The following is a 27,953-nucleotide window of genomic DNA, read 5'->3' as shown; positions in this document are numbered from 1 at the left end:
TTAATTGGCCCGCAGCGTGCAAAACTCCCTCCCCCCTCTCAGCATCCATAAAAAAAAAAGTTTCCTACCACGGCGTCATTGAGGGGCGGAACCTACAGTGCTTCACAGAAGCTACAGGAGCTTGTCCTAAACTCCGCCCTCCCCTCCCCGTGACTGGAGTTTAGTGTAGTGCGGGGAGGGAGGGGGAGCCAGTAAACAAACTGAAAGCATGGCTCCAACTGCTGCCTAACCTGGCCTGGATTTCCTGCATGTTCTCATGAACTGTGAGTAAAACTGTTCGGTGCTTGGCTTGGGGGAGGGGTGGATTTAGTGAGGCTGCAGTCGGGCAAGGGAGTCAGTTACAGATCGAGTGTGTGAGTTACTGTGTGTTTGTCTATCTGTATGTGTGCCACTGTGTGTGTATATCTGTCTGTATGTGTTTCACTGTGTGTGTATATCTGTCTGTATGTGTTTCACTGTGTGTGTGTGTGTGTGTGTGTGTCACTGTATGTTTGTGTGTCTGTCTGTATGTGTCACTGTGTGTGTGTGTATGTCATTGTGTGTGTGTGTGTCACTGTATGTGTCACTGTGTGTGTCATTGTGTGTGTGTGTGTGTGTGTGTATGTCATTGTGTGTGTGTGTGTGTGTATGTCATTGTGTGTGTGTGTGTCACTGTATGTGTGTGTGTGTGTGTGTGTGTCTGTGTGTGTTACTATATGTATGTGTTTCACTGTGTGTGTGTCACTGTATGTGTGTGTGTGTATCTGTATGTGTGTCACTGTGTGTGTGTATCTGTCTGTGTGTTTGTATGTGTGTGTTACTTATTTAAAATTTGTAAAATGAACATGGTAATCAGGGGGTGTGGCCATAAAATGGGCGTGTCCACAGTGAGTGGCCCGGCTGTTTGTATATTTTACCGCATATGGCCCTTGGTGAAAAAAGTTTGGACACCCCTGCTTTAGACTGTATGCCTATGCATAGGGCCTTCCTCACCTCTTTGTACCTGTATTGATTGTGATGTTTGTTACTCCATATGTTCTATGTATGTAATTCATGTGATGTAGTTGTATAATCACAGTTACTTTACAGTGCTACGCAATATGTTGGCGCTATATAAATACATGTTAATAATAATAAAAACCTCATGGGGACTACATAACATACGTAGGTTTTCACAGGGAAGGAGCAAGCAAACTAATGCAACAGATTTCATTTACTGAAGGAGGAGAATGGAAGGAATGTGGGAGGTTGGTTATTAGGAAGTTGCAGTATCCTAGGAGCAATAATGCTATAAATGAGCACAATATTCTAAAGGCCCCAGGTTTTGGCAATGGTTGTAGATATGAGTTGACAAAGCCACCATGGGGGTGGAACGGATTAGGTACAAAGAGTACTGGAGCCAAGGGCCCTGCGTCAGAGGGGGCCCAAGATATGTAAATCAGGGGATTTCGGTTTTCATTGGGGCCCCATTCATTATTAATTGTAAAAGGAGTGGTTATTGTATGTGCAGCTCAGTATTTCAAGGAAATCAAATGAATATATTTTACTTGCATCTTGTGTGGTGCACTCCTATGAGGTCTTGAACTATTTTGGTCAGCTGTGGGCTCAGTATACATATAAATCCTAGTTCTGATGGGCAAATGAGAATAGAACAGACCGTTCAAAATAAAAGTGACATCAAGGTATTTATACTCAAAAGGCATTTTCAAGCGTTTTATTTCACATGGACAGCATGATTTCTTCTATGCCTATTGCTTTAAAATTCTACAGCATGGCACAAAGGCACTATAGAATGAACTTCCAGATTTATTTCCAATTCTTTGGTGGGTAACCGGCATATCAAGTGGGCATTGGACTGGTTTTATGGCACAAGTGGCAATGGTTGGGGTGTGCCCAAAAACCTGAAAATTTCCGGAAAGAGTTAGACATATTTGTAGTTGCAATCCCATTGTTCAAAAAAGCAGATTCTAAATAATCTGGGTGCAATTAAATTAATGCTAAAATGACCTAAATAAATCATCAATGAATTTAAAAAAACAGCTGTCGTATGTTATTCAGTGCTCTCTGGAAACCTGTAGAATGAAAACTGTTAACATGTAAGAAAACATGCTGACAATATGTTATTTGCTGCTGTTGAAGGGATACTGTCATGGGAAAACATTTTTTTTCAAAACTTATCAGTAAATGTTGCTGATCCAGCAGAATTCTGCACTGAAATCCGTTTTTCAAAAGAGCAAACAGATTTTTTTTATATTCAATTTTGAAATCTGACATGGGGCTAGACATATTGTTAGTTTCCCAGCCTTCTCCAGTCATGTGACTTGTGCTCTGATAAACTTCAGTCACTCTTTACTGCTGTACTGCAAGTTGGAGTGATATCTCCCCTCCCCCACAGCAGCCTAACAAAAGAACAATGGGAAGGTAACCAGATAGCAGTTCCCTTACACAAGATAACAGCTGCCTGGTAGATATAAGAACAACACTCAATAGTAAAAGCCAAGTCCCACTGAGACTGATTCAGTTACATTAAGTAGGAGAGATAACAGCCTGCCAGAAAGTAGTTCCATCCTAAAGTGCAGGCACAAGTCACATGACTGGGGGCAGCTGGGAAACTTTTTTTTTTTACAAAACTTATCAGTTAATATTGCTGATCCAGCAGAATTCTGCACTGAAATCCGTTTTTCAAAAGAGCAAACAGATTTTTTTTATATTCAATTTTGAAATCTGACATGGGGCTAGACATATTGTTAGTTTCCCTGCTGCCTCCAGTCATGTGACTTGTGCTCTGATAAACTTCAGTCACTCTTTACTGCTGTACTGAAAGTTGGAGTGATATCACCCCCTCCACCACAGCAACCTAACAAAAGAACAATGGGAAGGTAACCAGATAGCAATTCCCTTACACAAGATAACAGCTGCCTGGTAGATCTAAGAACAACACTCAATAGTAAAAGCCAAGTCCCACTGAGACTGATTAAGTTAAGAGATAACAGCCTGCCACAAAGTAGTTCTATCCTAAAGTGCAGGCACAAGTCACATGACTGGGGGGCAGCTGGGAAACTGACAATATGTCTAGCCCCATGTCAGATTTCAAAATTTATATTATATTAAAAAATCTGTTTGCACTTAGCGATCAGGTTGGCAGCAGCATCCAGAAAGGCAATTTTGCATCAATGGCTTTCTGAAGACAGCCCATCCCTTCTACTTACTAAACAAATTTGCACTACATCTTCCATATGGACTGGCTGGAAGCCACAGTCAAAAAAGAAGAGCGGGTAGATAAATTCTTCTCTGTTTGGCACGCATATATCACTAGCCTCCCACAATCGCTTAAGTATCTGACCACGTATACATTTCAGAATACCACTTGGTATGACTTGGAAACTCTTAGCGATAACCCACTATTACTAGAAACTTTTCAATATATTCAAAATATACTTTATGGGAATGTGACAACTCCAGGATCGCCCCCCAGGACTCAACGAACTAACAGGCTTCTGGCCTCATATCTAAGGTAATTGACTTTGACCTATGGAAATGTTCCGTACTCTGTAACTTGCTATATCAGAGCAAATAGTTTTGTTTATATGTTTATTCTTCAATTTTTCTTTTCTTCTTTATCTACTCTTTAACTTTATGACACATGTACGTACTATTCTGTGTTGTTCTATTTACTGTTTCGGACCTCTGGTAGGTCCAAATGTTTTTCATTGATGTACATGACCGACCTTTAATAAAAACAAGTTAAAAAAAAAAAAATCTGTTTCCTCTTTTGAGAATTGGATTTCAGTGCAGAAGTCTGCTGAAGTAGCACTATTAACTCATGAGTTTTGAAAAAAAAAAAAAAAAACGTTTTCCCATGACTATCCCTTTTAATCAAGCGTTTTAGGTTTCCGCTTTAATCTCCCATCTGATCTACGCAGAACCACAGTTCTCCCACGTGACGTTAGGACTTCCTCTCACTCACTTCCTTTTTCACGAACTAATCGGTACGTCCCTCCCTATGCGCTCTGATTGGCTATGGAGAGGCCTGTTTGTTGTGAGGGGGACGGAGGTCGCCATCTTGTTCCCGGCGGTAACTGAGGCTGGGTGCCTACCGGTACCGAGAGCCCAGTGCTGAAGAATGTCCCTGGAGACCTAAGATTTGCATTCATTGTAGTGAGCGTGTCATAGCGCGCCCAGTTGTTCACCTTCTCCGGCGAGTGCCCCGGTTTTCGCTGCTGCGGCTGAGGATGAACGGAGGATAAATGGTGCCCAAACCGGACAGCGGCACCTTCCTTCTGCTCTTTTTGCTTGTTCTTACACTGACTGAGCCGCTGCGGCCAGGTGAGTTGAGCAAGTGCGAGGCCTAGGAGCGCTCCTGGCGGAGGTATTCGTGCCCAGAAGCAGTATTGTAGGCACGTCCAGTATTCACTCTGCCAGTATCCACCACAGACCTTGACTGATCAGAATAAGGATTCTCCGGTTTGGGGGGATTTCATAGTGTAAGAGTAATGTAAGGGTGTGTCAGATTAACCTCTCACATAATACTGCTGCTGTCGCTTGCTAACAGACGGTGAAGCCTGTATTTTCCTTTACAATCATGGTGGCACCCAAAGGCAGCTCTTTCCCTCTCCTAGAATTTCAGTCTCTGCCAATGGTTCTTTTAATCACCGTGATGGCATTGTGCTCAAACACCCACTTGGAGGCGGAGACAAAAGCCAATTCATCCATCCACCGGCTTCCTCTTGTCAAACTGTCACAATGTCACTTTGTTTCCGCTTTATTCATAAACATTGGAAATATTGCATAAAGTTAATTCATTTATGTTCTTCAAAACATAAAAGCGTGATCTATTTTATAGGTTTCAGACTTACGGACCTCTAGTTGTTGCATTAAACTGCAAGCTTTGGCTCTTTTCTGTAAAGTTGTGTCGGACTGGTCCATCGGGATACCAGGAAAACTCCCGGGGGGCCCAGATATCAGTGGGCCCTCATTCTGCTAGACATTTGGCCTTTTTCATGGCAATTCCCTATTTATATGAGAACAAAGATGCTAAATAGATAGACTAATAGATATAGATGTAAAAAAAAAAGAGACTAGTGGTTGAGTAAGGGGAGAGGAAGAATAATAGGCCCCTGGTCTGTTTTTTGGGTGGGCCCCTGGTCTAAGGTTTTTGGGTGGGCCCCCTGTGTCCCAGTCTGACACTGAGTTGGAGTGCATCCCATAGATCTCTCTCTGCTGTACATACTCGCTGAAACCGCATGAGCCCTACAGTCGTCTACAGAGCACTTGATTCCCAAAGTTCATGAATGAAATGACTGTTCTGCACCTGCTGCATAAATATAACAGAGCAGCGTGTTCTTGTCACTATGTTTCTGGCAGCTTTATGGCATTATGATGTTCGCGTACCTATTGTCTGTCCCTATATATTCCCCTGACGTTATCCTGCATATTTTATATTCGCATTGTTCACACCGATATTTGCATGTTGATGACTAGATGTTTTTTTTTTATATCATGCATTTGAGGCTTTGGTTGTTTTGATGTTTCCTTGACACAAGAATGGCATTTGTTGTTCTGCTGTGTTTGCAGTACTGTATGAATAGGTCTCCATTTATTTTCTTAGCTGGAATTATTGCACACGGGGTATTCCCTTTTCTGCTTTTGGAAGAGCAAAGTTTGATTATTAACCTCTACAATTGTATTTTATATAGATTAGAGAAAGTGAACAATAAAAGAGTGTATAAAGAAATGATCTAAGCTATTTGGCTGATGGCACCCCATGCTTTAATGAACATTTTTATGATAAAAAGTGGTAATGCTGGTGTCTCTGGAAGCCAGAGAAAGAAATTTCAGGCAATGTGCTGTATCACATAGGCATCAACGTTTGCATCTTTTAACTGTAGATACAGTTGATATAATTTCACAGCTATGGAGTCGGTACATAAATCCTTAAACTCCGACTCATTTTATGGTACCACTGACTTGGACTTCTCTGTTTTTAAAGAAACAACACCAAAAACTGAATGTGTATCAAATTAATTAAACTATATTGTACTGTTGCTCTGCACTGGTAGACCTGGTGTGTTTGCTTCAGACAGACTACTATAGTTTATATAAACAAGCTGCTGTGTAGTCAGGGGGGCAGCCATTCGAACTGGAAAAAGGCACAGGTTTCATAGCACATAAAAGATCAGCCCTGTCCAATACAACGGTCTTTTATCTGTTATATATTATGTAATCTGTGCAAACACACAGCTTTCCCAGTGTATGATAACAGTATTGTATAAGTTAATTACTTTCATTGCTTTCATTTTTTGGTGTTACCCTTCCTTTATACTAATATATTTTCCATTTTCATAACAAGAAATTAGGTACACAACATAAGGAATTATCACTGCCAAAGCTCAAAAATATAAACCTTTATATATATTCCACGATATAAAACGAATGAAAATAATAACCAAAAATAATTGTAAAATTTAAAACAACTTACATATTAATTTAACCTGGCATATATCTGTAGAATAGCTGTTAAATACAATTCCAAATTAACTAGGGATGCACTGAATTTTTGGATTAGTTCGCCGAATACCGAACCATATTCAAACCCTAATTTGCATATGCAAATTAGGCAAACGAGAGGGAAAGAGAAAAATTTCCAAACATTTTTGACTTCCTTGTTTGTGTGATGAAAAATCATGTGATATATTGGATTTGGTTCGGCCAGGGACTTGGATTCGGCCTAATCCTGCTGAAAAAGGCTGAATCCTGGATTCAGTGCATCCCTATAATTAACGAAAGTACTGTTTTTAGAAACAGAATTCTGCCATATCCTCCTTCACAGAAACTCTTAAATCTGATTTGATTATTTTCAGTGCTTGTATTTAAAGTTATTAGGAGTCAGAGTCTGTAAATTTTTGCTACTCTGGCTCCTGATACCCAAAATTGCTCCCGACTCCACAACTCTGACTCCACAGCTCGGTATAATATAAATTAACATTTCACCATAACCAGATTTTAACATCTACTTATTCTGTAATTTTCAGAATAGATTTAATACTTGCGGTTACGAGTCATGTTAAGTATAATTGCTGTATTTGCTTGACTTGCTTTAATTTGTTATACTTGATAAATTGAATGAGTTATCATATTTTAAGACAACACTACAGTAATTGCGAGCAATCTTTGTTTATTGCTGTCATACATGCAGTTATACATTAACATAAATTGGCCACCTGTAATCCAGTGATTTTAGAAAAACTAGACATTGAGCTGACAGGTTTAGGCTTAACAACTGCAGAATGAAGGAAGCACTTAAGTCTTCTAATGTGACTGAACATTATTTATAGGCCATGTGCAGTGTCAGGTCTTGGGATATTGTTTCAACCCACAATAGCTTGATAGAAGTTACATGTTACAGTTTTATTAGTTATGTTTGTATTATTATACAAATGAATGAATATCAAACAACTAAACCAGAAACTGCTGTAGCACTAAAACAAATCATTCTCGCCCAGAGTTGATTTGAGCTTGTGTCCATAATGGTTAAAACTTGAACCTGCATTGCCACCTAAAGCAAAGGAAGGGGCAGCCAACTTGAATACTAGTTGGGGTGAGACTTAAAGGAACAGTAACACCAAAAAAATAAAGTGTTTTAAAGGAATGACAATATAATATAGTGTTGCCCTTCACTGGTACAACTGGTGTGTTTGCTTCAGAAACTCTATTATAGTTTATATAAACAAGCTGCTGTGTAGCAATGGAGACTATATCAACTATAGTAGAGTTTCTAAAGCAAACACACCAGTTCTACCAGTGCAGCACAACACTTCTCTTTCCTTTAAAACACTTTCATTTTTTGATGTTCCTTTAACTTTACTGTTTTGCATTAAAAGCCTAGCCTGCTGATCAATTATTTGTTCTAGATCCACTGTAGGGCTGACAAGTGCAGTGTATAAAGTGCAATTTAAATTGCAAGTTCGCACTTTTTTTAACCCACAATGCTGTGGTTTTCCTTAAATTCCAGCATAATTGTGATGCTTTGAGGTGGTGGCAGCTCCAGGGTTCCCCTGCATCAGTAGGTGCACTGGACACAATTTACAATTGGAATAATAATTCCCTTGGTTTGGAAATGAGATGTTAGAAAGGCAGGTGTCTGGAAACTTTTGGCAATACAGTATGGGGCAGATTTATCAAGGGTCGCAGTGAATTCAAGGAAAGTTTCAATTGTAATGCATAATTGCTATATTACAGCTTCTCCCAAATTTTGTGTTAGAGGATTGATCTTGTGAATTCTGCATAAGGTGGTCTCTGAACTGCTGATTTAGAGGCTGTTGTGTAAGCAGCAAATTTCCCACACCTTAAACTATGCTACTTTACAGAAACTTAGTGGCATGTTTATCAGAGGGTAGAAATAAACAAAACACATTCATTTTGATTATGACATCTGCTTAGCTATTTTTCAGAAATACCTTTAATTAAACCTCTGCAGTGACATATGCTTTGTGGCTTTATTCTCTTGCCTTCAGATCGCTGATATTTCAATTGTTAGATTAATACCAGCGACTTAATGTACCAAATTGACCCACTTTAGAGGAGAGACAGGAAAAGCCAATTATGTTAAGACTTTAGCTGGAGGCAGTCAACTCGCTTCTCCATTTCCAAAAAATTGTACTCTCTTTTAATATATTTGTGCAGGGCATTAGTAATGCAGTAATTTTTGTTACAATGCAGTTTCTTTTGCAATGATTTTTACCTATGTTACCTGCATTTGTTTAAGTGTTCCTTGTCTGGTTTAGGAGAAGCGCGAGGAAATGTTTTCAGCTGTACTTTCTTTTTCCAATGTCTATGCTCTTCTTTCATTCTGGATTTCGACCTTTCCCTAGTTCACCTTGTAACTGTTACATATATGAACTATGTTACTATGTTCACTTCATGTGAAACATTCCAAATAGGTAATTTTGGCAGATAGTTGGAAAAACTGCATCACTTTGTAGCCTCTTGAAGATTGATCTACGAATGAATTAATACAATATTATCATTCTCTGCACATAACTACTGAAACAGATTAGCAGAAGACAGCTTGATTAACAGCCCAGGCATACGCAAGCGTGGAAATGTAAGTGTTGTCTGGAAGAGAGTTGGTTTTTGCTGCATTGTTTGAGTGAGAACCAGCAGTGCAGAAACCATTGCATTTTTAACAAATGTGTAGAAGTACATTTTCTATCATTATAAATACAGTTAGGTGTCTTTGCCCTTAACATTGGAAAAAGTTATGTTTTTTCCTTTTTTTCTATCACATCCGGGTCCTTTGTATGCTTTCTTCTACTGATTCTGACTCATTCTCGTCTGATACTGCCTATTTTTTTTCCTTATTTTCCTGTAGATAACATTGGCATCAAGCATCATTTGCAGCCTGGTGGCAACATTAACTTATAGTCCGTAGTCTGAAATCCTTTCTGTCCTCTTATATGATGAGTGAAAGAGAGAAATTAAATTGAAGGAAAAAAGACATTATGTCAAACATTTCAGCTAACTAGTGGTTTTTTTTTTGGTTTTTTTTTTTCAAAACAGCATAATTTGGCAGTAAAACATACAACACAGTTTGAGGTATATAATAAGTACAATGAAAAATGGGGACATTTTTGAAATCTCCAATGGCTGCACAGTTATTATAGCGAGGTTTCGACTTTTATCTTATCTTGCTTCATTTTCCAATCATACTGTCAGCTTAAAGGAAGTGGATACATGTGCAAATATTTTCTCTACTAGATAAAGTAACACTTATTTATATTATAAGTATTTTTTTTCACAGCATTAACTTACTAAGCATTGTTTTTGGTTATATATTCACAACTTTTTCATGATGGTGCTGTTTTCCTCTTAATACACACAGAATATTGGTACAGTTTGTTCAAATAATGATAGTGACATTTATGTGTGTGACCGTTTTGAGCTGATCTTACATGTTACAATATACATGATATCACATGTCTAAAAAAATTATTTTCATGAAACTGGGTAATTGCTTCTTTGATATTTCAGAGTGCCAACAGGAAAAATGAGTAGTCCGTGTGGATTTGTGACTTATGTGTACTGTATGTGTCAAGCTCAAACAAATTTCTTGTAATCTTTTATACTGAAATAGTGTTGTATTTTGTTAGATGCACAAATCAGGACTGCTTCATACATTTGTTTATAAACATGCACAAAGGTTTTCACATCTTCACATTAACATCTATATAAACTAAAATAAAAAAAAGCTAGATCTGTGTGCGTTTTTATATGTGACAGTCCACTCAATCTCACCTGGAAATATAATATCTGTAGTGCTGGCACCGTGTACCTTAAAGGGATACTGTCATGGAAACCATGTTTTTTTCAAAACGCATCAGTTAATAGTGCTGCTCCAGCAGACTTCTGTATCAAAATACATTTTTTCAAAAGAGCAAACTGATTTTTTAAATTTTTTTTAATTTAATTTTTAAATCTGACATGGGGCTAGCCGCTAGGCATATTGTCATTTTCCAAGGTGCCCCCAGTCATTTAACTTGTCCCCTGATAAACTTCAGTCACTCTTTACTTCTGTACTGTGCAAGTTGGAGTGATATCGCCCCCCCCACTGCCCATCAGCAGAACAATGAAAAGGTAACCAGATCACAGCTCCCTCATAGATATAAGAACTGCACTCAGTAGTAAAACCCATGTCCCACTGCAACCTCATTCAGTTACATTGAGTAGTAGAAACAATAACCTGCCAGAAAGCAGTTCCATTGTGCAGCATTGGCTCTTTCTGAAACCACATGACCAGGCAAAATGAACTGAGATGGCTGCCTACACACAAATATTACAATTAAAAAAATATATAGAATATATATTAGGGATTCAATTTCATTGAATTGAGTGAATTATTTGTAGTATAAACCGTTTAATTTATGAACAATAAAAATCAAGACAGAATCCCTTTAAGGGAGTTATTTATCAAAGGTCGAGTTTTAAATGGGTTTTTTTAGATTTTTTTTTTAACCCGAAAATGTTGACTAAAAAATGGAAAACACAACTCTGTCTGATAAATAACCCTCTGTGTCCAGGCCATAGAATTTCACTCTATGGTATGTAAGGCTATGGAAAAGATTGGTGTTTTATCAGTTATTGGTATGTGGACAATTACGATTATAGCTATAATTATTTTGGTAAGTTTTCTTTTAAATTTTAAATTTCAGGTCCACGAATAGTTCTGGCAAGACTGCAATCAGGTGAGCATGCTTCTAGCTGTGGTAGTGAGTAGACTGAATTGTAGAATTGTTGTTAGATTTTAAAGGCTTTTAGATGTATTGTTTCAATTTGTAGATTTAAAATTGTCAAGTTGCAAATTCTTTTTTTTGTACTAACACATGGAGCATATGTATAAAGGTGTGTATAAAGCTTTGTAGTGAATTTCGTAGCCAAGTATAACATTTTGATACAAAAATGTAGACTGAAGCTTGAAAAACTGGAGTGTGGAAACAAGTGTGCCGCTTCGCATACCTCTATTTACACAATAATTTCTTTACTGACTTCACTTATCCCTTTGTCTTTTAATGTCTTACACCAGGTGTTGTATTTTGATTTTTGTAGTAAATCAAAATATACACCTACATAAATTATACTACTTTTAACTTTATAATAAATTCTGCTTGCTCATTTCCTAAATGGTCTCTGAGACCAATTTTATGTTAAACTTTTCTTTTTTTTGAAAGATATTTTGCACATCTTTATATACATCACATAGTATAAATTACCATAATTTTTTTCGCTTATTAGTCCAATGAGCCTTCAAATTGTGTCAGCCCCCAGCTTAGTCAGATTTTATTTCTAATGAAGGCTTGTGGAGGCTAAGCCTCCCCAAACCATCTGGATAAAAACTGCTATAAATTAGAGAAGGAGAAAAACATCAGAGGTCAATTGAATAAGCTTTAGGTAGGCAGTGAATGGAGGAGCTTAAGCTAAGTAAGTTGGAGTTGGATTGAAAAGGGCAGCTTCCCAGTCCCAGTTATTGATCTAACCAATCGGCACTATTGCTTAATGCTTACCTTTTTAAGTATAATAGGGTGTTTCTAAAATGATCTGCACAATTCTTTAGCATAGCATTTCTTCCTTCCCTGAAGCAGCTTATCAGGCTTTGATAAAGGAATGAGGGTTACATGACCAGTGTACTGGGAGCAGAATGAGGAAAGAGAAGCAGTGCCGGGGCAGATACTGATCCGGTGAATCCAGTGTGGGGATGTCAGAGTGAGACTGACTGACTCCTGCCTGTGAGTTTTTCAGGGTGTCTGTAAGTTGTTTGAGTAAATGTTTGGTTGTGTGTATGTTAATGTAAGTGTATTAGGGCTTTGGCACACGGACAGATCCGGGGAGATTAAGTCGCCTGAAAACTAATCGCCTCTTCGGGGCAACAATCTCCCGGAACTGCCTTCCATCTGCTAAAATGAAAAATCCCGAGAGGCAATGCACTCGCGGCGCTTCAATTTCCGAAGGCACCCGAAGTTTCCTCGTGAGGCAGCTTCGGCGACTTCAGAAATCGAAGCGCCGCGAGTGCATTGCTGCTGGTGATTTTTCATTTTAGCAGGCAATGTGCCCGAACAACAGGCAATTAGTCGCCAGGCCACTAAATTTACCTGAATCTGCCCGTCTGCTAAAGCCCTTATAGAGACTGAGCATTTGTACTTTTGTGTTTTTCTGTGAGCTTGTGTGCTTCTGGGTGTGTGAGTCCAATGCTCTTGAAATAATATTAGCCTAGAAGAATAAAAAGTGGGTGATTCATGCACATTATTTTGCTCTTCTTAAAAATAAAATTTTCTTTGACTAATGTATATATCCATTAGGGATGCACCGAATACAGGATTCGGTTCAGGATTCGGCCAGAATTCAGCCTTTTTCAGCAGAATTCGGATTCGACTGAATCCTTCTGCCAGGCTGAACCGAATCCTAATTTGCAGTTATGCAAATTAATATTCGGATTCCGTCTGGTATTCTGCCGAATCTTTTGCAAAGGATTTGGGGGTTCGGCCGAATCCAAAATAGTCAATTCGGTGCATCACTAATATCCATGGACTTGTTTTCTCCTGGGGTGGTGCACTTTTTGTAGAATATTCTAATAAGCCTCCCAAAAAACAAAAATCACCCTCCGCCTATGGCCCCCAGGCCAACAATCTGATCATACTGTGGGTTTACGGAGACCCACCAGGAAAGAACTGCATCAGTGCAGTTCATCTACATACCAAAATGGCAGGGCATCGGAAAGGACCCATACGCTTCCAACTTGGACTGGAGGGGCAACTTTTTTTTGCCCTTTAATGGCCACCTTAAGTTCCAGTACAGTTTACTGGTAGGCTTGAATTAAATGTAAAATTTGATTTCTCTGTATAATCACTCTTCACGTACAAGTTCTAGTATGAGCTGTCCAGCATTTTGTTTAAGCTCATATGCCATAGGCTTTATTGTCAAAATGTATTGTGTGCTTTCATTCAAAGAAGTCGTGGCAGTCTTGGGGCTGTAAACATGCTTTAATGGGATACTTTGGGACCAGAAACACAAGGGCTGATATTCCTTAAAGTGGAACCATGAGGAAAACATTTTCACATGTGAACCATTATTTACTTTCAAATAGAATGTGTAAAACAGGAGCAGCGTGTATAGTATGCACATTCCATGAATTTTGTAGGTTAACATTTTGTGTGATGCCTTTCACAAAGAAGCATGCATGGTTCTTTTTTTTCTTCTTATCTGCACATGAAATGTAGCTTAGGTTTGAAGCTCGTAGGCCAATATTGACTCCTGCCTATCCATTAGGCTGTCTTAAAAATCTCATTGGATAGGGTTTTGGACGTGCTCCTCTTCCAACAGGTCAGGACAATGTGATCAAATCATTTGCCAGAGACCACCTACCTGTTTTATTTATCCACCATGGTGTTGGTTTGCCAAAAATATGCTTATTTGTCAACGCTATAGCAAATAAAAACTGCTTTGTGGCACGTTCATGTGCTACACCATCCAAGGTGTTTTCAAATGCCATTTAAAATTTTCCACCTCTGGTCTGAGTGAGAAAATACTCATTCCTTGTTAGCCTAATACCTGTGTTAGTCACAAAATGCATAATCTTCCCATATACCTCAGCACTTAGGTCTTGAAAGATCCAGTTATTTGTGCCTATAGGATTCTGTAAGAACTGATGTTCTCCTGTTTTTTTTTTTCACATTAGTAGGAATTGCTGCTAGTGGCAGGCAACATATATTTCTATATAGATATATAGGTATCCGCTGCACTAGACCAATTAACATTGTATATTTCATAAACGCATACATATAATACATTCGAATGGTGAATTTGTTTGTGAATATTATCATGCGTTATCCACAGACTTCAGTGTGAAAGGTTGAAGGATATCTTGGGGTTAGGTCTAAGATATAAAAATGCTCTTAGTACATAAAAATCTAACATACAGCAAATCTAGACTTTTCAAAATCTCTGCACCTTTTGGACAACAATTATTCTGAATTTAAGAAACTTTCACTTTGCAGAATTTTTGGCCAGTTATAAATGGTAGGCTTAGAGACAGAATATTTAAGTTGCAAAAACTGCTTTGTTAAAAAAAAGTCATTTTAGTGGCCTTTTAGAAGCTAAAAGAGCTTATAGATAAAATAAATAAATAGCAATTTTGTCTGCTTTTGTGAAAACAATGGTTTGCTTCATAGCAGACCGTGAGGAAACCTTGTTGTCCATACTCTTAAGACTGCCATCAGGAATATGTTGGTTCAAGGCAGAATCTATGATACAAAGGTTTTATGTTATTCTGACTTTTTCTAATTTGTCTTGTAGAATTGTGCCATCTATATGGCTTTTTATAGCTTATGTACAAGGTTAAATTTTATTACATATGTGAGAAAAAGGCAATAAATTCAAAATAATTATTTGCTTAAAATTAGCCATCTGGATATCGGCCTTGTAGCTCAGTGATTCCATACCTGTGCTTGATTTTCTGTACTAACTGTATTTTCTGTACAACTGCTGTGATGTAAAAATATGTACAAGCTCAATTCTTAGAAAACGAAGAAAATCGGGTTGTTTTGCTTCTTGCAGAGCTGCGCTGCACCCCAGGGCAGTTTGCTTGCCACAGTGGTACCATACAGTGTATCCCCCTGCACTGGCAGTGTGATGGATGGCCGGCATGTGAAGATGAGAGTGATGAGGTCAACTGTCCAGGTAGGCCTAAACATTTTTGGTGCTTCTATTTATCTACAAGTGTCTTTGCAGACACACCAGCTTAAAGGGGAACTCCACACAAACATAACTTAAACTTTTTGAAAAGTAAAAACAATTTCAAGCAACTTTGCAGTGTCATTAATTAAAAAATATGCAGACTTTTCATGATTTTTAATGCTATGGGACAGTTTCCTAAGCCTGGCCCCCTGGTCTCCTGCTGATCTGTCTGGCTACTTTGCTGAGCTGGCTGACTATTGTTACTCTGTATCAGCAGCCATCTCTCCTTAGCCTGCATCCTCCAAACCCCACAATTCCCTGGAACATCACAGTTCAATGCATTGTGGGTTATGTAGTTCCTGCATGCTTTCTGTAAGCTGTGGAGAAGTTGTTACAATTTGTAACATCAGTGTTAAGTCCCTCCTTCCCTGCCAGGATTTCAAATGATGCAGAAAGAGAAGAGTTAGTGATGTGTGGGTCGGGTTTTTCCCAACCCGCAACCGCCCGATATCCACCCTCCCACCACTTGCTCCCACCCGAGCCCAACTTCGGTTTCCTTTTATAGACCTGCCCTGCAGATGAAGATGTCACAGTAGGGGCGGGCGATCACTTTAACTTTAAATCAGCGTGATATAACTACTTCCTACCCGCACCAACATGATTATCATAAATGTTTTTCATGCTTGGATGCCAGTGATGCTGCTCTTGAGAAATTTATAGCTATTCTAGGAAAAGAAAAGAAAAACAAAAAAAAACATTTAAACCGGGAGCTGTCATAATCACGTCTAGCACTACAGACTATATACAGTGTACTTTTTCTGCCAGGACTACTACCATCTGTGTAGAGCAGTGGACCTCTATAGTGCTTTGATAGTCTTCCATACATGCCAGGTAAGAGCTGTCATGCCTAATATTTTGGCATCTCATAACAGAATTATCACTCATCGGTAAGATAAGGAGGAGGAGATAAATTGCAGAACGTCTGGGTAGACAAACATCTCTAGTAGTTTAGTTAGGGTTAGTTTTGGGTTAAATAAGTGGGGAGTGATATGTGCATGTCCAGGTGAATAAACACTGTATGTAAGTTAGAAGCTAGTTTGTGAAACTCCGAATAAGCAATGGCAGGCTATATCTGGTTCCTTACTTAATGTGTACCCATGTCATGCTTGAAAATCTGTATAGTGGACCGTAAAATGATTGACTGACACTTGTTATTATTATATGGATGTTTGTTGAACTTGAATACTGCTGTATGTGCACAAGAAAATCACAATAACAATAATTATAATAATTAATAAAAATAATAATAATAAAAAAGATGCTTCTGACGTCTTGTATCAGGAATGTAATCATTTCATAAAAAATTACAATAAAAATGATGGTAAAGATGATGCTCTTTTAACTTTAAGTATTGTATGGCAGGTCTGGCTGGAGACCAGCGAACATTTCATGGAAAAGAGAGCGTGGACACACGTTTTAACAGAGGTCGGAGTGGGGAAACCCCTCGATTCCATACAGTGAATTTTGCCCAGCCTGTCCGTTTCAGCAGTAAGTTGCATTGAAAGGTGCTGCTAAGTGTCAAATAAAACACCAGGAGAGGAAATTGGCACATTTCTTGTTAATCTCCATAAATACATGTAGTATTATGGATGGTTATTAAAACATGGACATGAATCTAGTGATTGACACAGACAATTTTAGGAAAGAAATATTGGCTAGACCTTGTTAAAGGCCAGATTATAATACATGCCTCCCTAGTGTTTTATGCCTTTGAAAAATTATACAAAAAGACATTGCCTAAAACAGTTTAAAACAACAGAAAACATTCTTGGGGTGGGGGTTAAGCACACACCAAAAATAACACTTTTAAATATTTATTTAAAAATTGTGTGCCCTTAATTAAGTGCCCCCGAATCTTGAAACACACAAGACTTCCCTAGTGTGGTATTATTTTCAATAAATATGATGTAATCTGCACTTTATTGTATGTGGGATCTATTGAGTTGCAAGCTCCTGTTTTTCTGTATGCTTGATAATACCAGGTTTAAAAATTCTGTCAAGTGAGAACTGCATAGGTATTGGTGCAGTTCGATTCTGACAGCCTTGCATAGAACCCCTATAATAATTCCGTAGCTGAAGAGGAAAGGTTACTGCTCTGTAAGATTAAAATAGCGAGTCCAACTCTATAGAGTTTTTGGATTTAAAGCAAGGAAATACTACCTGGATTTTAAAGAAGAAAAGGAGAAATCACTGGGGGTGCCAAAAGTCTCTTCGACCCCCCCCCGGTTTTCCACTCTACTTCACATGCACACCAGCGTGAAGAGTAAGCAGGAACAGGATCACTCCATAGTGCTCACTGAGAAAAACTGATGCAATTTTCTGCTTAACGAGCACTGGCCAGTGGTACCATAGTCCCCGGTAATTTCAACTGTCCTTCTTCAAAGGAGAACTGAAGCCTAACTAAAGAAGTAGCTAGAAATGTTGTACATAATGTTTTGGGCTTCTGTACCAGTCCAAGGCAACCACAGCCATTATCCATATTTATTTTTAGTGTTTAGTTCTCTTTTAAAGCAGGTTTATATGGGGAAAACACAGAACTTTGGAATAGAACAAATAAATAGTTCACAAGCTTAACCTGCAAGAAAAAAATAAAAATAACATGGCAGGCTCAGAACAACTGAACAATGAATTCACTGATTGCATCAAAATCCATGTATGTATGTATGTATGGAGGAATAAACATGCTGTTCAACTTTAAAAAGTATTCAAAAAGAATCTACTTACCAAGAGCTGAAACTTCACTGATCTGACAGCCTATCACTATGTCAGTACAGCAGCACCGAGCCAAATACTGATCTTCCATGTGCCCAGTTGTGCAGCCATCACCCAGAGACCAAAAAAAAAGTCCCTAAAAAAACCTGCATGTAATGCCATCCAGGTTTAACATGCTGTGCAGAGCATGACCATTTTTACTCTGTAACTCTGATCTTGGCCTTTTAGTTCACATGTTTAAGTGAGTTATGCTCATGCTCATAAATCTTCCTTACAGGACTGATATAGTTTTGTTATATATAGAATTGTGCTATTTTTTCTATGCTAAATACTACTTAGGTTTGGTCATCCGTTAGCTCCTTAATTAATCTGTCATCAGAGATTGTAAAGTTTTGTTGTCTGTGATATTGATGTATTTTCCAAAGATGTTTATATCTTGGGGTGTGTTCCCTTTTTCTTGTGCATGTTTCCTAGGAAAATGCCCATCAGGATGGCATCACTATGAAGGAACAGCCAGCTGCTATAAGGTATATTCATCAGGAGAAAATTACTGGGATGCTGTACAAACATGTCAGAAGGTAAATGGGTCTCTGGCAACGTTCACTACAGACCAGGAGCTGAAATTCATTTTGGCCCAAGAGTGGGACATGGAAGAAAGACCATTTGGAAGGAAGGATCAGCAGAGGTAGGCCATAAACAATTGTTTAAAAAGAAAATACAGTGCTATTTTATCTGTACCTTAGACTAATTGAGGGGTTTCCTCCACCAGCTGAGAAGGAACATGGGACAGATGTTTTTCATGTCCAAAAGAGATCTGGCTCTCGCACACCCTTGTAAGAGATAATTACAATGCTGTCTGGTGCACAATGGTAGAGGTCCGGCAACCCCAAATCCAGTCTAGAAGTCAAACAATCCAGAGGCTCACAGAACTGATGCAAACAAGGAACACCTTGCATGTTTATTGCGGTAGCAGTGCTATTCCGCAATAAACGTGCAAGGTGTTCCTTGCTTGCATCAGTTCTGTGAGCCTCTGGATTGTTTAACTTCTAGACAAATGTTTTTCATCCCAGGGTTAATTTATTTACAAGTTGTTTATTGCCTCTTTATACCACTGAATATAAGAATCCTTCATTTGTTTTCTCCTAAATAGATTGTGGGTTGGATACCAGTTTGTTATTACCAGCAGGAACCATTCTATGGAGGGTCATTGGGAAGTCGCATATAAAGGTGAGTGCATTTATGTCACTGGTTTTGTCTGTGCTTGCAATATTTTCTATAATAGATCTTAAATGTTTTGTGGCAGTCTTTAATCCGTAGTCTGTACATTTAGAAGAATAAGCAACATACAGTATTCCACAGTTGAACCTAGTGCTATTTTGTAGGATCTGCTGAGGTTTTCTTGCCACCCGTGCCCATCTTTGGAACAGCAATGTCAGACAATGAGAATATCTTGTGTGCCCAGTTGCAATGCTTTCATCTGCCATCTTTGAGACATCTGGGTCTGCACAGCTGGTATGCAGAAAACTGCTATGAAAAGTCATCTTTCCTCTGCAAGCGAAGTAAGTAAAGAGTCTGGTGGCATTCCTGCGCCATGGACTTATATGTTTTTGATCTTGAATCGCCCCTAGTTTTTTCTGACTTTAAATTTGTTTTAATACACTGTAATGTAAGCAGTATTTGATTATAACTGGAATGTGATACAGGAACAGTGCACCGTCTCACTTCATTGAGTGTTCCTATAAAACAAAAACCTTCAATTTGTTCTCCAGTACATAACCCCAAGAGTGTATTGGCCCATGCTGCAGAGTAACTCTAGGTTAATACACTATGCAACATATTAATCAAAATTCGAATTTGTGAATTTTAAAGATTTTTTTTCGTCAGAACTCGAAAAAGTACCAAACTGGAATGTGTACTTATTTATGAACAAACTTCAAATACCAACAATTAAAATGTTTAAAAAAACTGCCTAGGACAACTCCCATGTACTGCTACATTAAAGGGCACCTGTTGTGTAAATATGTTATCCCCAACCAAAGGTGCGGGCTAATAGAGCCCGCATTCCGGTTGGGGATAACCGTAGTTTTTTTGTTTGTTTTTTTTAAATTCCCCCTCCAGCAATACGCTACCGCACCGAGAGGGAGCTCCTGGTGCGAGCAGCCGTATTGTGTCACTGGCATGTGCATAACGCACATGTGACATCGCGCACATGCGCATAATGAGCCATTCATTGCACATTTTCATTATGCGCATGCGAGTGACCAGACACAGATATGGCTGCTCGCACCGGGAGCTCCAGCTGCGGGTAGCGTATCGCTGGCGGGGGGCTTTTTTTTTTTTTTAAGAAAGAAAACTACTATTGTCCTCAACTAGAATGCAGGCACCTGTGGTTGAGGATAACATTTGTACCCAACAGGTGCCCTTTAATTAACCAGATTTTAGAGGCCACATTTGTCTATTGAAGTTTTTACATCCCTTGAAAACTAATTTGAATTAACTTGAATAAAAACTTGAATGGCTGTAAAAATTTGAATCAGCATCTGTGTGTGAATGGCTGCCATATTTGAATGATACAAACAGCATTTTAAAATTTGAGCACAATTGTTTGCACTGTAATGCAGTAACTAACTTCTAGCACAAATTGTATTATAATTATTGACTGTTCCTACCCTTCCCCCACTTTTTTGGGTATCTAGGCCAGACATGTGTCGATATCAAGGACAACATTGTTGATGAAGGCTACTACTTTACACCTAAGGGAGATGACCCATGCTTGAGCTGCACATGCCACAATGGTGAGCCAGAAATGTGTGTGGCTGCTCTTTGTGAAAGACCTCAGGGCTGTCAGCAGTATCGCAAGGACCCCAAGGAATGCTGCAAGTTTACTTGCCTTGATCCAGGTAAGGTACAGTGTATGAATCAAGCATGCAAAAGACCTGCAGTCTTTATACTTGCTGCAAAGTGGCGACTTTTGCCATGTTTTTTCTCTCTCTCTCTCTTTCTCGCTCTCGCTCTCTCACTCTCTCTCTCGCTCGCTCTCTCATAAACTACATGGATTATTTTAAAGAGCCTTGTTTCTGCACAATTAATGTTAAAACAGAATAGTATCTTCAGAGGAAGGTGACCCTGTAGTTGCAGGGGGCCCCAGTAAGGGCCAATTAATGAGAAATTTCAATATATCTTGGTGAAATAGGTCAAATTACCAATGTTTTGGGGCCCTAAAGTCAATTTGCTTTGGAGGCCCAGTAACACCTAATTAAACCACCGGTGTTAAACAGGATTAAGAACAATAAAGAGACTTCTTCCTATAAATTGTATAACTTCACTTGCTATGCCATTATTACCCACTAGGTGGAAGCAGGTTTTCAATTTGCCTTGGAATATGTCCACATAACGTCCCTAGTTTAAAAAATAAATAAATAAATTAAATTAAAAAATGAAAACACAAATTTGTATAATCTATCATCTACAATCCGAAAAGCTTCTAGCGCACACCGTTAAAGTGAAATACCTGGGTGCTACCTTCAATGGCAGATTACATACTTTGTAAAAATGAAGATGCACACCAGGATTTGGCAAAAAGGTTAAAAATCTATTTTTATTAATTTACATTTAAAAAGAGCTGGTCAACGTTTCGGTCTAATTCTAAGACCTTTATCAAGACCTTGATAAAGGTCTTAGAATTAGACTGAAACGTTGACCAGCTCTTTTTAAATGTAAATTAATAAAAATGGATTTTTAACCTTTTTGCCAAATCCTGGTGTGCATCTTCGTTTTTGCAAAGTATGTAATCTATCATCTATATATAGATATATATATATATAGATATAGATATAGATATATATATATATATATAGATATATATAGATATATATAGATATATATAGATATATATAGATATATAGATATTTGTTTGTGCATGCTTTGAAAAGATTTTTTTATCAATAACATAAATTCACACCAATGGAGTTTACATTCTATGGTCCCTATCATATTCGCACACACCAAGGTCAGTTTTGTCAGAAGCCAATTGTGTTTTGTAGTAGTTCTTCAGTACTATGGAATGGCACAATGTTATTGGTCAGATCAATTGGCAGGAACGTATCCAGCATTGTCAGGGCAGTAGTTCTCCAATAAAATTGTTCCACTGGCCAAAGGGGTAATGTGCTTCATGGTTGAAAGAATTGTCCCATTTCCTATCTAGTGAGGCAGTTGTCAGTCTTGCCCTTATACAAGTAGACCATACACATGTGCAAAACCATATGACTAGCAATGCAAATGGACAGCCAATCTGTTCAGCTCAGTGCTATACTCCAATATAAAAAAAAAAAAAGTATTCCCATATTGTGGTGATTTTGTAGGAATGCTTTTATAGTATTCTGTGATTTGAATTCTATCTTGATTGCTATAGCTGATTGATTATGGCCTGCACAGCAGAGTTGATGAATCAAAATGAGAGATTAAATAATTTTGAACATAATAAAATGAATTTTTCAGCTATCCAGTGAGTCAAAGGAATGCTACTATTATTACCTGATTTTTTAACGCCTTCCTGTTATTTAAGTTTGAAATGAATAAGTGGAATAGGAATACAAACAGTTAATGCTGTTGGAAATCATGGGAAGTGAGTCTGCACAACATGGTGAATAGGGCAGTAGGACAGGGGTTCAAAAGACGGGTTTGAATGTGCTATGACTTTATATATTTTTACTCACATTGCATATTTTATTTATTTTTAGATGGAAGCAGCCTTTTTGACTCTATGGCCAGTGGTATGCGATTGATTGTGAGCTGCATCTCCTCTTTCCTTATTCTGTCTCTTCTGCTCTTCATGGTTCATCGTCTAAGACAGAGACGCAGGGAACGTATTGAGTCCTTAATAGGAGCCAACTGTAAGTATGCTGAAGAGTGTATAATGGATTAATCTAGAACTGCAAGTTGTGAGTAATATGTGAATAACATACATAGTATATGACAAAGTATCTTGCATTATCTAAAAAAAATCCGATTATGCTACAGTTTACATTTTAGTAGATGTTTTTCAAAAGGTAACAAACCAATTCCATGACTGAATAGAAATGTCTGTGTGTTCTTGATATAATGAGCTTAGTGCAGGCACGCATTATTTTCCTGAAAGTGCCTAATGAAATTACTTAATAACAGAAGCTTTCCACCCCTTCAAAAATATAACTTTATAACAAAAATTCATACTCCTTTATACATGTTCTTATCTACTGCAGCACTCCTTTTATTCTTCATAAATTGACAATGTTCCTTTTTTTTCTCCACAGTGCACCACTTCAATCTTGGCCGCAGAATGCCAGGCTTTGACTATGGACCTGATGGTTTTGGCACAGGCCTGACACCACTTCATCTGTCAGATGATGGAGAGAGTGGGGCATTTCACTTCCATGAGCCACCTCCACCTTATACAGCTTACAAATATTCTGATATCCAGCATCCAGATGATCCACCCCCACCCTATGAAGCATCCATTAGTCCTGATATCATACTGTGCTCAAGTCCAGGTATGGATTATTTGAAAATTAGTTTTTTATTTTTATATATTTCACCTGCTTTCTTGTTCCGACATTAGGGGAAAGGTTGGGTTTGGTGTGCATACTATTACTTGCTACAGAAAATAATTATTATTTTCTAGGGCTGCACGAATCCACTATTTTGGATTCTTACGAACCCCCGAATCCTTCGCAAAAGATTTGGTGAATACCTACTCTGAATCCTAATTTACATATGCAAATTAGGGGTGGGAAAGGGTAAACATTTTTTACTTCCTTGTTTTGTGACAAAAAGTCATGTGATGTCCCTTCCACCCCTAATTTGCATATGCAAATTCGGATTCAGCCAGGCAAAAGGATTTGGCCGAATCCTGCTGAAAAAGGCCAAATCCCGAACCGAATCCTGGATTAGGTGCATCCGTATTATTTTCCTTTATTAATGGAATGGTTCACTTTTAGGTTAACTTTTAGTATGTTATAGAATGGCTAATTCTAAGCAACTTTTCAATTGGCCTTCATTTTTAATTTTTTTTTTATTTATAGTTTTTGAATTATCTTCCTTTTCTGACTCTTACCAGCTTTCAAATGGGTGTCACTGACCCCACCTAAAAAAACAAATGCTCTGCAAGGCTACAAACTTATTGTGATTGCTACTATTTATTACTTGTTTTTCTATTCAGATCCCTCTCCTATTAAAATTTCAGTCTCTTATTCAAATTAATGCAAGGTCGCTAGGATTATCTGGACCCTACTAACCAGATTGTTGAAATTGCAAACTGGACAGTTGCTGTATACCCAACTAAATAATTCCAAACCTAAAATAATAAAAAAATTACAACCAAGTGCAGAATGTATCAGAATATCACTGTCTACATCATGCTAAAAGTTTCTTTTAAGCCATGCAACTATAATCTTTGCACACATTAATTATAATCTGTTTGTTAAAACATATTACACAAACTGCCAGCCAAAATAAATATTACACCTTATTAAACTCAGACCGCTGTAACAATGGGTAAAATGTGACTCCTAGCTATTTGCTTTCGCTCTCTGATTTTGCTTTACTGATATGAGTTATGCTGGTCCAATTGCTCCCTGTCATGCTGTCTGAAATCCTTGGACTAGATAGTGGTCATACAAAACAGCTGTTTTATTAAATTGAGTAAGAGAGGAGCTAAAGTGCATTGATTGATGCCCACGCAACAGCAGTTAAGCTCAATTTTAGAGATGAACCTTTTTTCATACAAGATGAACACAAGCAGAAGTTACTTGATTACAACTGTTTGAGCTGCAGTTATACTAATTACAATGGCTATAGTATATTTATGCATTGTAGTTGTTCGTCCTATCATTATCTGTCCTTCTGTTGTATCTTATCTTTGGTTTTTTTTCTGTGCAGATCAAGTGAGTCACCAAGCTGCTGTCCTGGGCCAATTGTCAACTGCAAGCAGTAGCAATGCATCCACCCCTCAAACAACAGAAGAGCCCTTGCCCCCAGCAGTGCCATGTCTTGCCCAATCTCAAAGTGACACCACAAGCTCTGGGGATGTCAGTAGTACTTTGCTGGTGTCCCCCAAAACCCTGCAGAATGAAGCCTTCACTATTGATACTCAATCTGGACCTTCACCTAGCAATTGCTCTCTCAACACTGTTGTTTAAAACCGCTTACCAACGGCTGCCAGCCATGCTGGATTTTGGGGGCAAAGCAAAACAGTGCACTCTTTGGATGTAGCTATGTCCAAATGAAAGGCAGGATTAAGCTCCTGGAACTTACATTCTTAGTTTAGGGGTATTTGGAGTCATTTTTCTTTCTTGTTAACCCCTTTGCTACCTAAGATCTCAGCCTCATGTTGCAACGTTCCACCGGCAGCTCTTGTTAAGCAGGCGGTCAAGCCTGATCTTGAAATCCAGAGTGATCTATCATGTAAATATTACATTTCAAATACTGCACTTTCTTCATTCCCCCATAAGTGTTATTTTGTCAGAGAGAGAGTGGGAAGAACAAAGTATACTCACCTCTACATTTTTTATACAGTGTGGGACTGGATTTTATGTTTTCTTGAATTACATAACTTGCAATAATCATGCAAGATCCTTAACCACAGAACTCCATCACAGAGGGTGCAGCAGTGAAAATGCACTTGAATTTTAAGGACATAAGGATTATCTTTTTCCAGTAGGGAAAATGGACACATTTGGCCGCTTTCTGACCTCTGTCTTGAATCCAAACTCCACATATTTCTCTGAACATGTTTAATATGAGGTTGTTGGTATGTGAGTGGTGAGTGGATGTTTACCCTTTTTTGTTTTGCAGTGTCTAGATAATCTCTACATTCGGGACCAGATGCTAAGATTTTTTTTTTTTCTGCCCAAAAAATCCCAACTCCACCATTTTAGGTGCTGCCACTTTGCAATAAAACTTCGTGTTTCTCCAAATTTTAACCCTGCCTTAGTTCAGGGGATCTCCAGCTGTCTATATACGTATGTAAGCAAAAGCCAGTGCACACTGGGAGCTTTCCAACCTAGTTCTATTGAATTAACGTTTCAGTCCTAACCTGGGACCTTTATCAAGATATATGTATCTCCTATCATATCTGGATGCTGGACTTTCTGTTGAGTATATTGTAGGAAGGTCATTTTTGGAGATGCAAGTACAGAACATGCATGTGAGAGTTAATGTAATAGTAAAACAGTTTGAGCTGTTGGTGCTGGTATTATCTCCTTTGCTAATATTGCCATTTTGAATGCCATGCATCGCCATCATCATGTTTGCCCATGATAATTTACATATGACAAGACAATGTACTGGAAACGGTTTAATGGTAAAATCGAATGAAATAAGCTTTGTGAGCATGGCTCTGGGTCTCAGATATTTTTTAAAAAGTAAATCATTAAAAATTTGGAAAATTATTTTTATTTAATATATAATTGAAGCGCTATAGAAATCCAGAATGAAGACAGACTTGTTGGTATTGGATAAATGCAAGTGACAATTTATTCTATATATCAATAATTTCTTGGTCTATGTTTTCCAAAATGAAAAAATGAGAGCAATATCACATTATTTGGCATTACTACTTTGTTGCTGTTGTTTCTGTTTATGGCTGAGCTGTGCAAAGAACAAAATTAAAGGTTGGGGGTTACTAGATTCATCAAAAGCTTCATGATCTTTGGGATTGGTTTACTCAATGACTTCCTTGCTCACATATAATGCTTTAGCCTGAAGAGCTTGCACAATCAAGGAAGTAGTTAATGGGTTCCACTGCCAATTGATGTTGTCTGTGTCTTCCCCAGTACAGTGCAGCCTGATTATTGTGTGACTAAGACAAGCATCTCCAGTGATATTGGAAGGAAAAATGACTAGATATCAGAGTCTAGCTAACATTAGTTAAAATACTACCCCTTGGTGACAAGATGCCCATTGTTTACTAGATCTGTGGATTCTTGCTGGGTCCCACCCGATGGCATAGCTGTAATGCGCATAGAAAGATGTTTAACAGCTCAGCTACTACAAAGCCTATGAAGATGTGTAAAGATCCATAAAATAATCACGTAGCCACCTTCCTGGTGTAGTGTTTTAGGACAATCCAGAACAGGCAGGGGGGGCCCATTAGTTTGGGAGACGCTTATCACCACTTCTTTAGACACATTTTATAACCAGCCTGGTTAGTGTCATCTTGGAAAGTTATGGCATAAATGTCAGTGCTTCGCTTTGGTGCCACTTGTGCAGATTCAAAAATGTAGGTTTACAGTTCTAGCTTTTATTTGGTGCAAGAGCTCGAGCTCAAGACTATGGTTTCTAAACTAGCTTGTGCTGTGAATGTGTAGGCTGCTATGCTGGGTCCATTGTTTAGTGTTTCTTAGAGATATGTTGATTATACGTAATTCATGTGAACATAGATATGAAAAATTAAAACTTTTTTTTTTTTTTTAATATTTCTACATATGATGTCTTCACATGGCAGTTAGTTGATGTCTATAACACTAGTGCGATTAATTGTTATGGGGCTCTTGCACCGCAAAAATATCTGTCCCAGTTTGTAGTGCGATATGACCACTTTGATTTCAGGTTTCAATCTTCCTTTCTGCAGAATTGTGCATTTTCCTCTAGGCTTGTATCACCACTGCACAACTCTGCATTCTATACAGAAGAGTCCATATCCCTTTATAATGAGTCAGGAATGTGTAGTCCTTCTCATGGCAGGAGGAGTATAGGAATGTATATGTCCTTGACATGGCTGCTTTTGGTCTCATCCTCAAAGTTTGTGACTGAATCTAACCTGTGGCTGTGTGTAAATAGTTTTGAAACAACTTGCAGGATGACACATGAAACTGTATCTTACAGACCATGTGAAAATATCATATTTTTACCATTTTACACAATTTGCTGTTTTTTTTTCCTTCTGTTACTGTGAGAATCATTCATTCAAATGCCAAAATTAAACTGTATTCTGAAAAAAAAAA

At 38.2% G+C, this 27,953-nt stretch overlaps 1 protein-coding gene across 5 annotated transcripts; it reads left to right on the top strand.

The window, feature by feature from the left end:
- The first annotated feature begins 74 nt into the window (after positions 1 to 74).
- Positions 75 to 27,953, top strand: dgcr2.L (DiGeorge syndrome critical region gene 2 L homeolog). 5 transcript variants are annotated; one of them, XM_041567005.1, is made up of 11 exons: positions 75 to 263; positions 11,187 to 11,219; positions 15,082 to 15,204; positions 16,624 to 16,749; positions 18,439 to 18,658; positions 19,124 to 19,200; positions 19,356 to 19,532; positions 20,670 to 20,873; positions 22,713 to 22,865; positions 23,265 to 23,501; positions 24,889 to 27,953. In XM_041567005.1, exons 1-11 carry the CDS (start codon positions 257 to 259, stop codon positions 25,146 to 25,148), a joined length of 1,617 nt encoding a protein of 538 aa, XP_041422939.1. In that variant the 5' UTR covers positions 75 to 256; the 3' UTR covers positions 25,149 to 27,953. The 5 variants fall into 5 exon arrangements, with proteins under 5 accessions (XP_041422939.1, XP_018117478.1, XP_018117475.1 ...); XM_018261989.2 differs by lacking the exon at positions 75 to 263 and adding an exon at positions 3,965 to 4,305 and having other exon boundaries at positions 18,448 to 18,658; XM_018261986.2 differs by lacking the exon at positions 75 to 263 and adding an exon at positions 3,965 to 4,305.

This window comes from Xenopus laevis, chromosome 1L, assembly GCF_017654675.1.
Source record: "Xenopus laevis strain J_2021 chromosome 1L, Xenopus_laevis_v10.1, whole genome shotgun sequence".
NCBI classification, from domain to species: domain Eukaryota; kingdom Metazoa; phylum Chordata; class Amphibia; order Anura; family Pipidae; genus Xenopus; species Xenopus laevis.
Note: the sequence above shows the minus strand (reverse complement) of the source record. Positions and strands in the feature narration are given on the sequence as shown.

What these genes read in the sequence shown, in the direction of transcription:
- dgcr2.L (XM_018261986.2), top strand. Translation starts at nt 4,227, where the DNA reads ATGGTGCCCAAACCGGACAGCGGCACCTTCCTTCTGCTCTTTTTGCTT. An exon ending in GTTTACTTGCCTTGATCCAG is followed by an intron (nt 20,874 to 22,712) that starts GTAAGGTACAGT and finishes ATTTATTTTTAG; the next exon opens with ATGGAAGCAGCCTTTTTGAC. An exon ending in CATACTGTGCTCAAGTCCAG is followed by an intron (nt 23,502 to 24,888) that starts GTATGGATTATT and finishes TTTTCTGTGCAG; the next exon opens with ATCAAGTGAGTCACCAAGCT.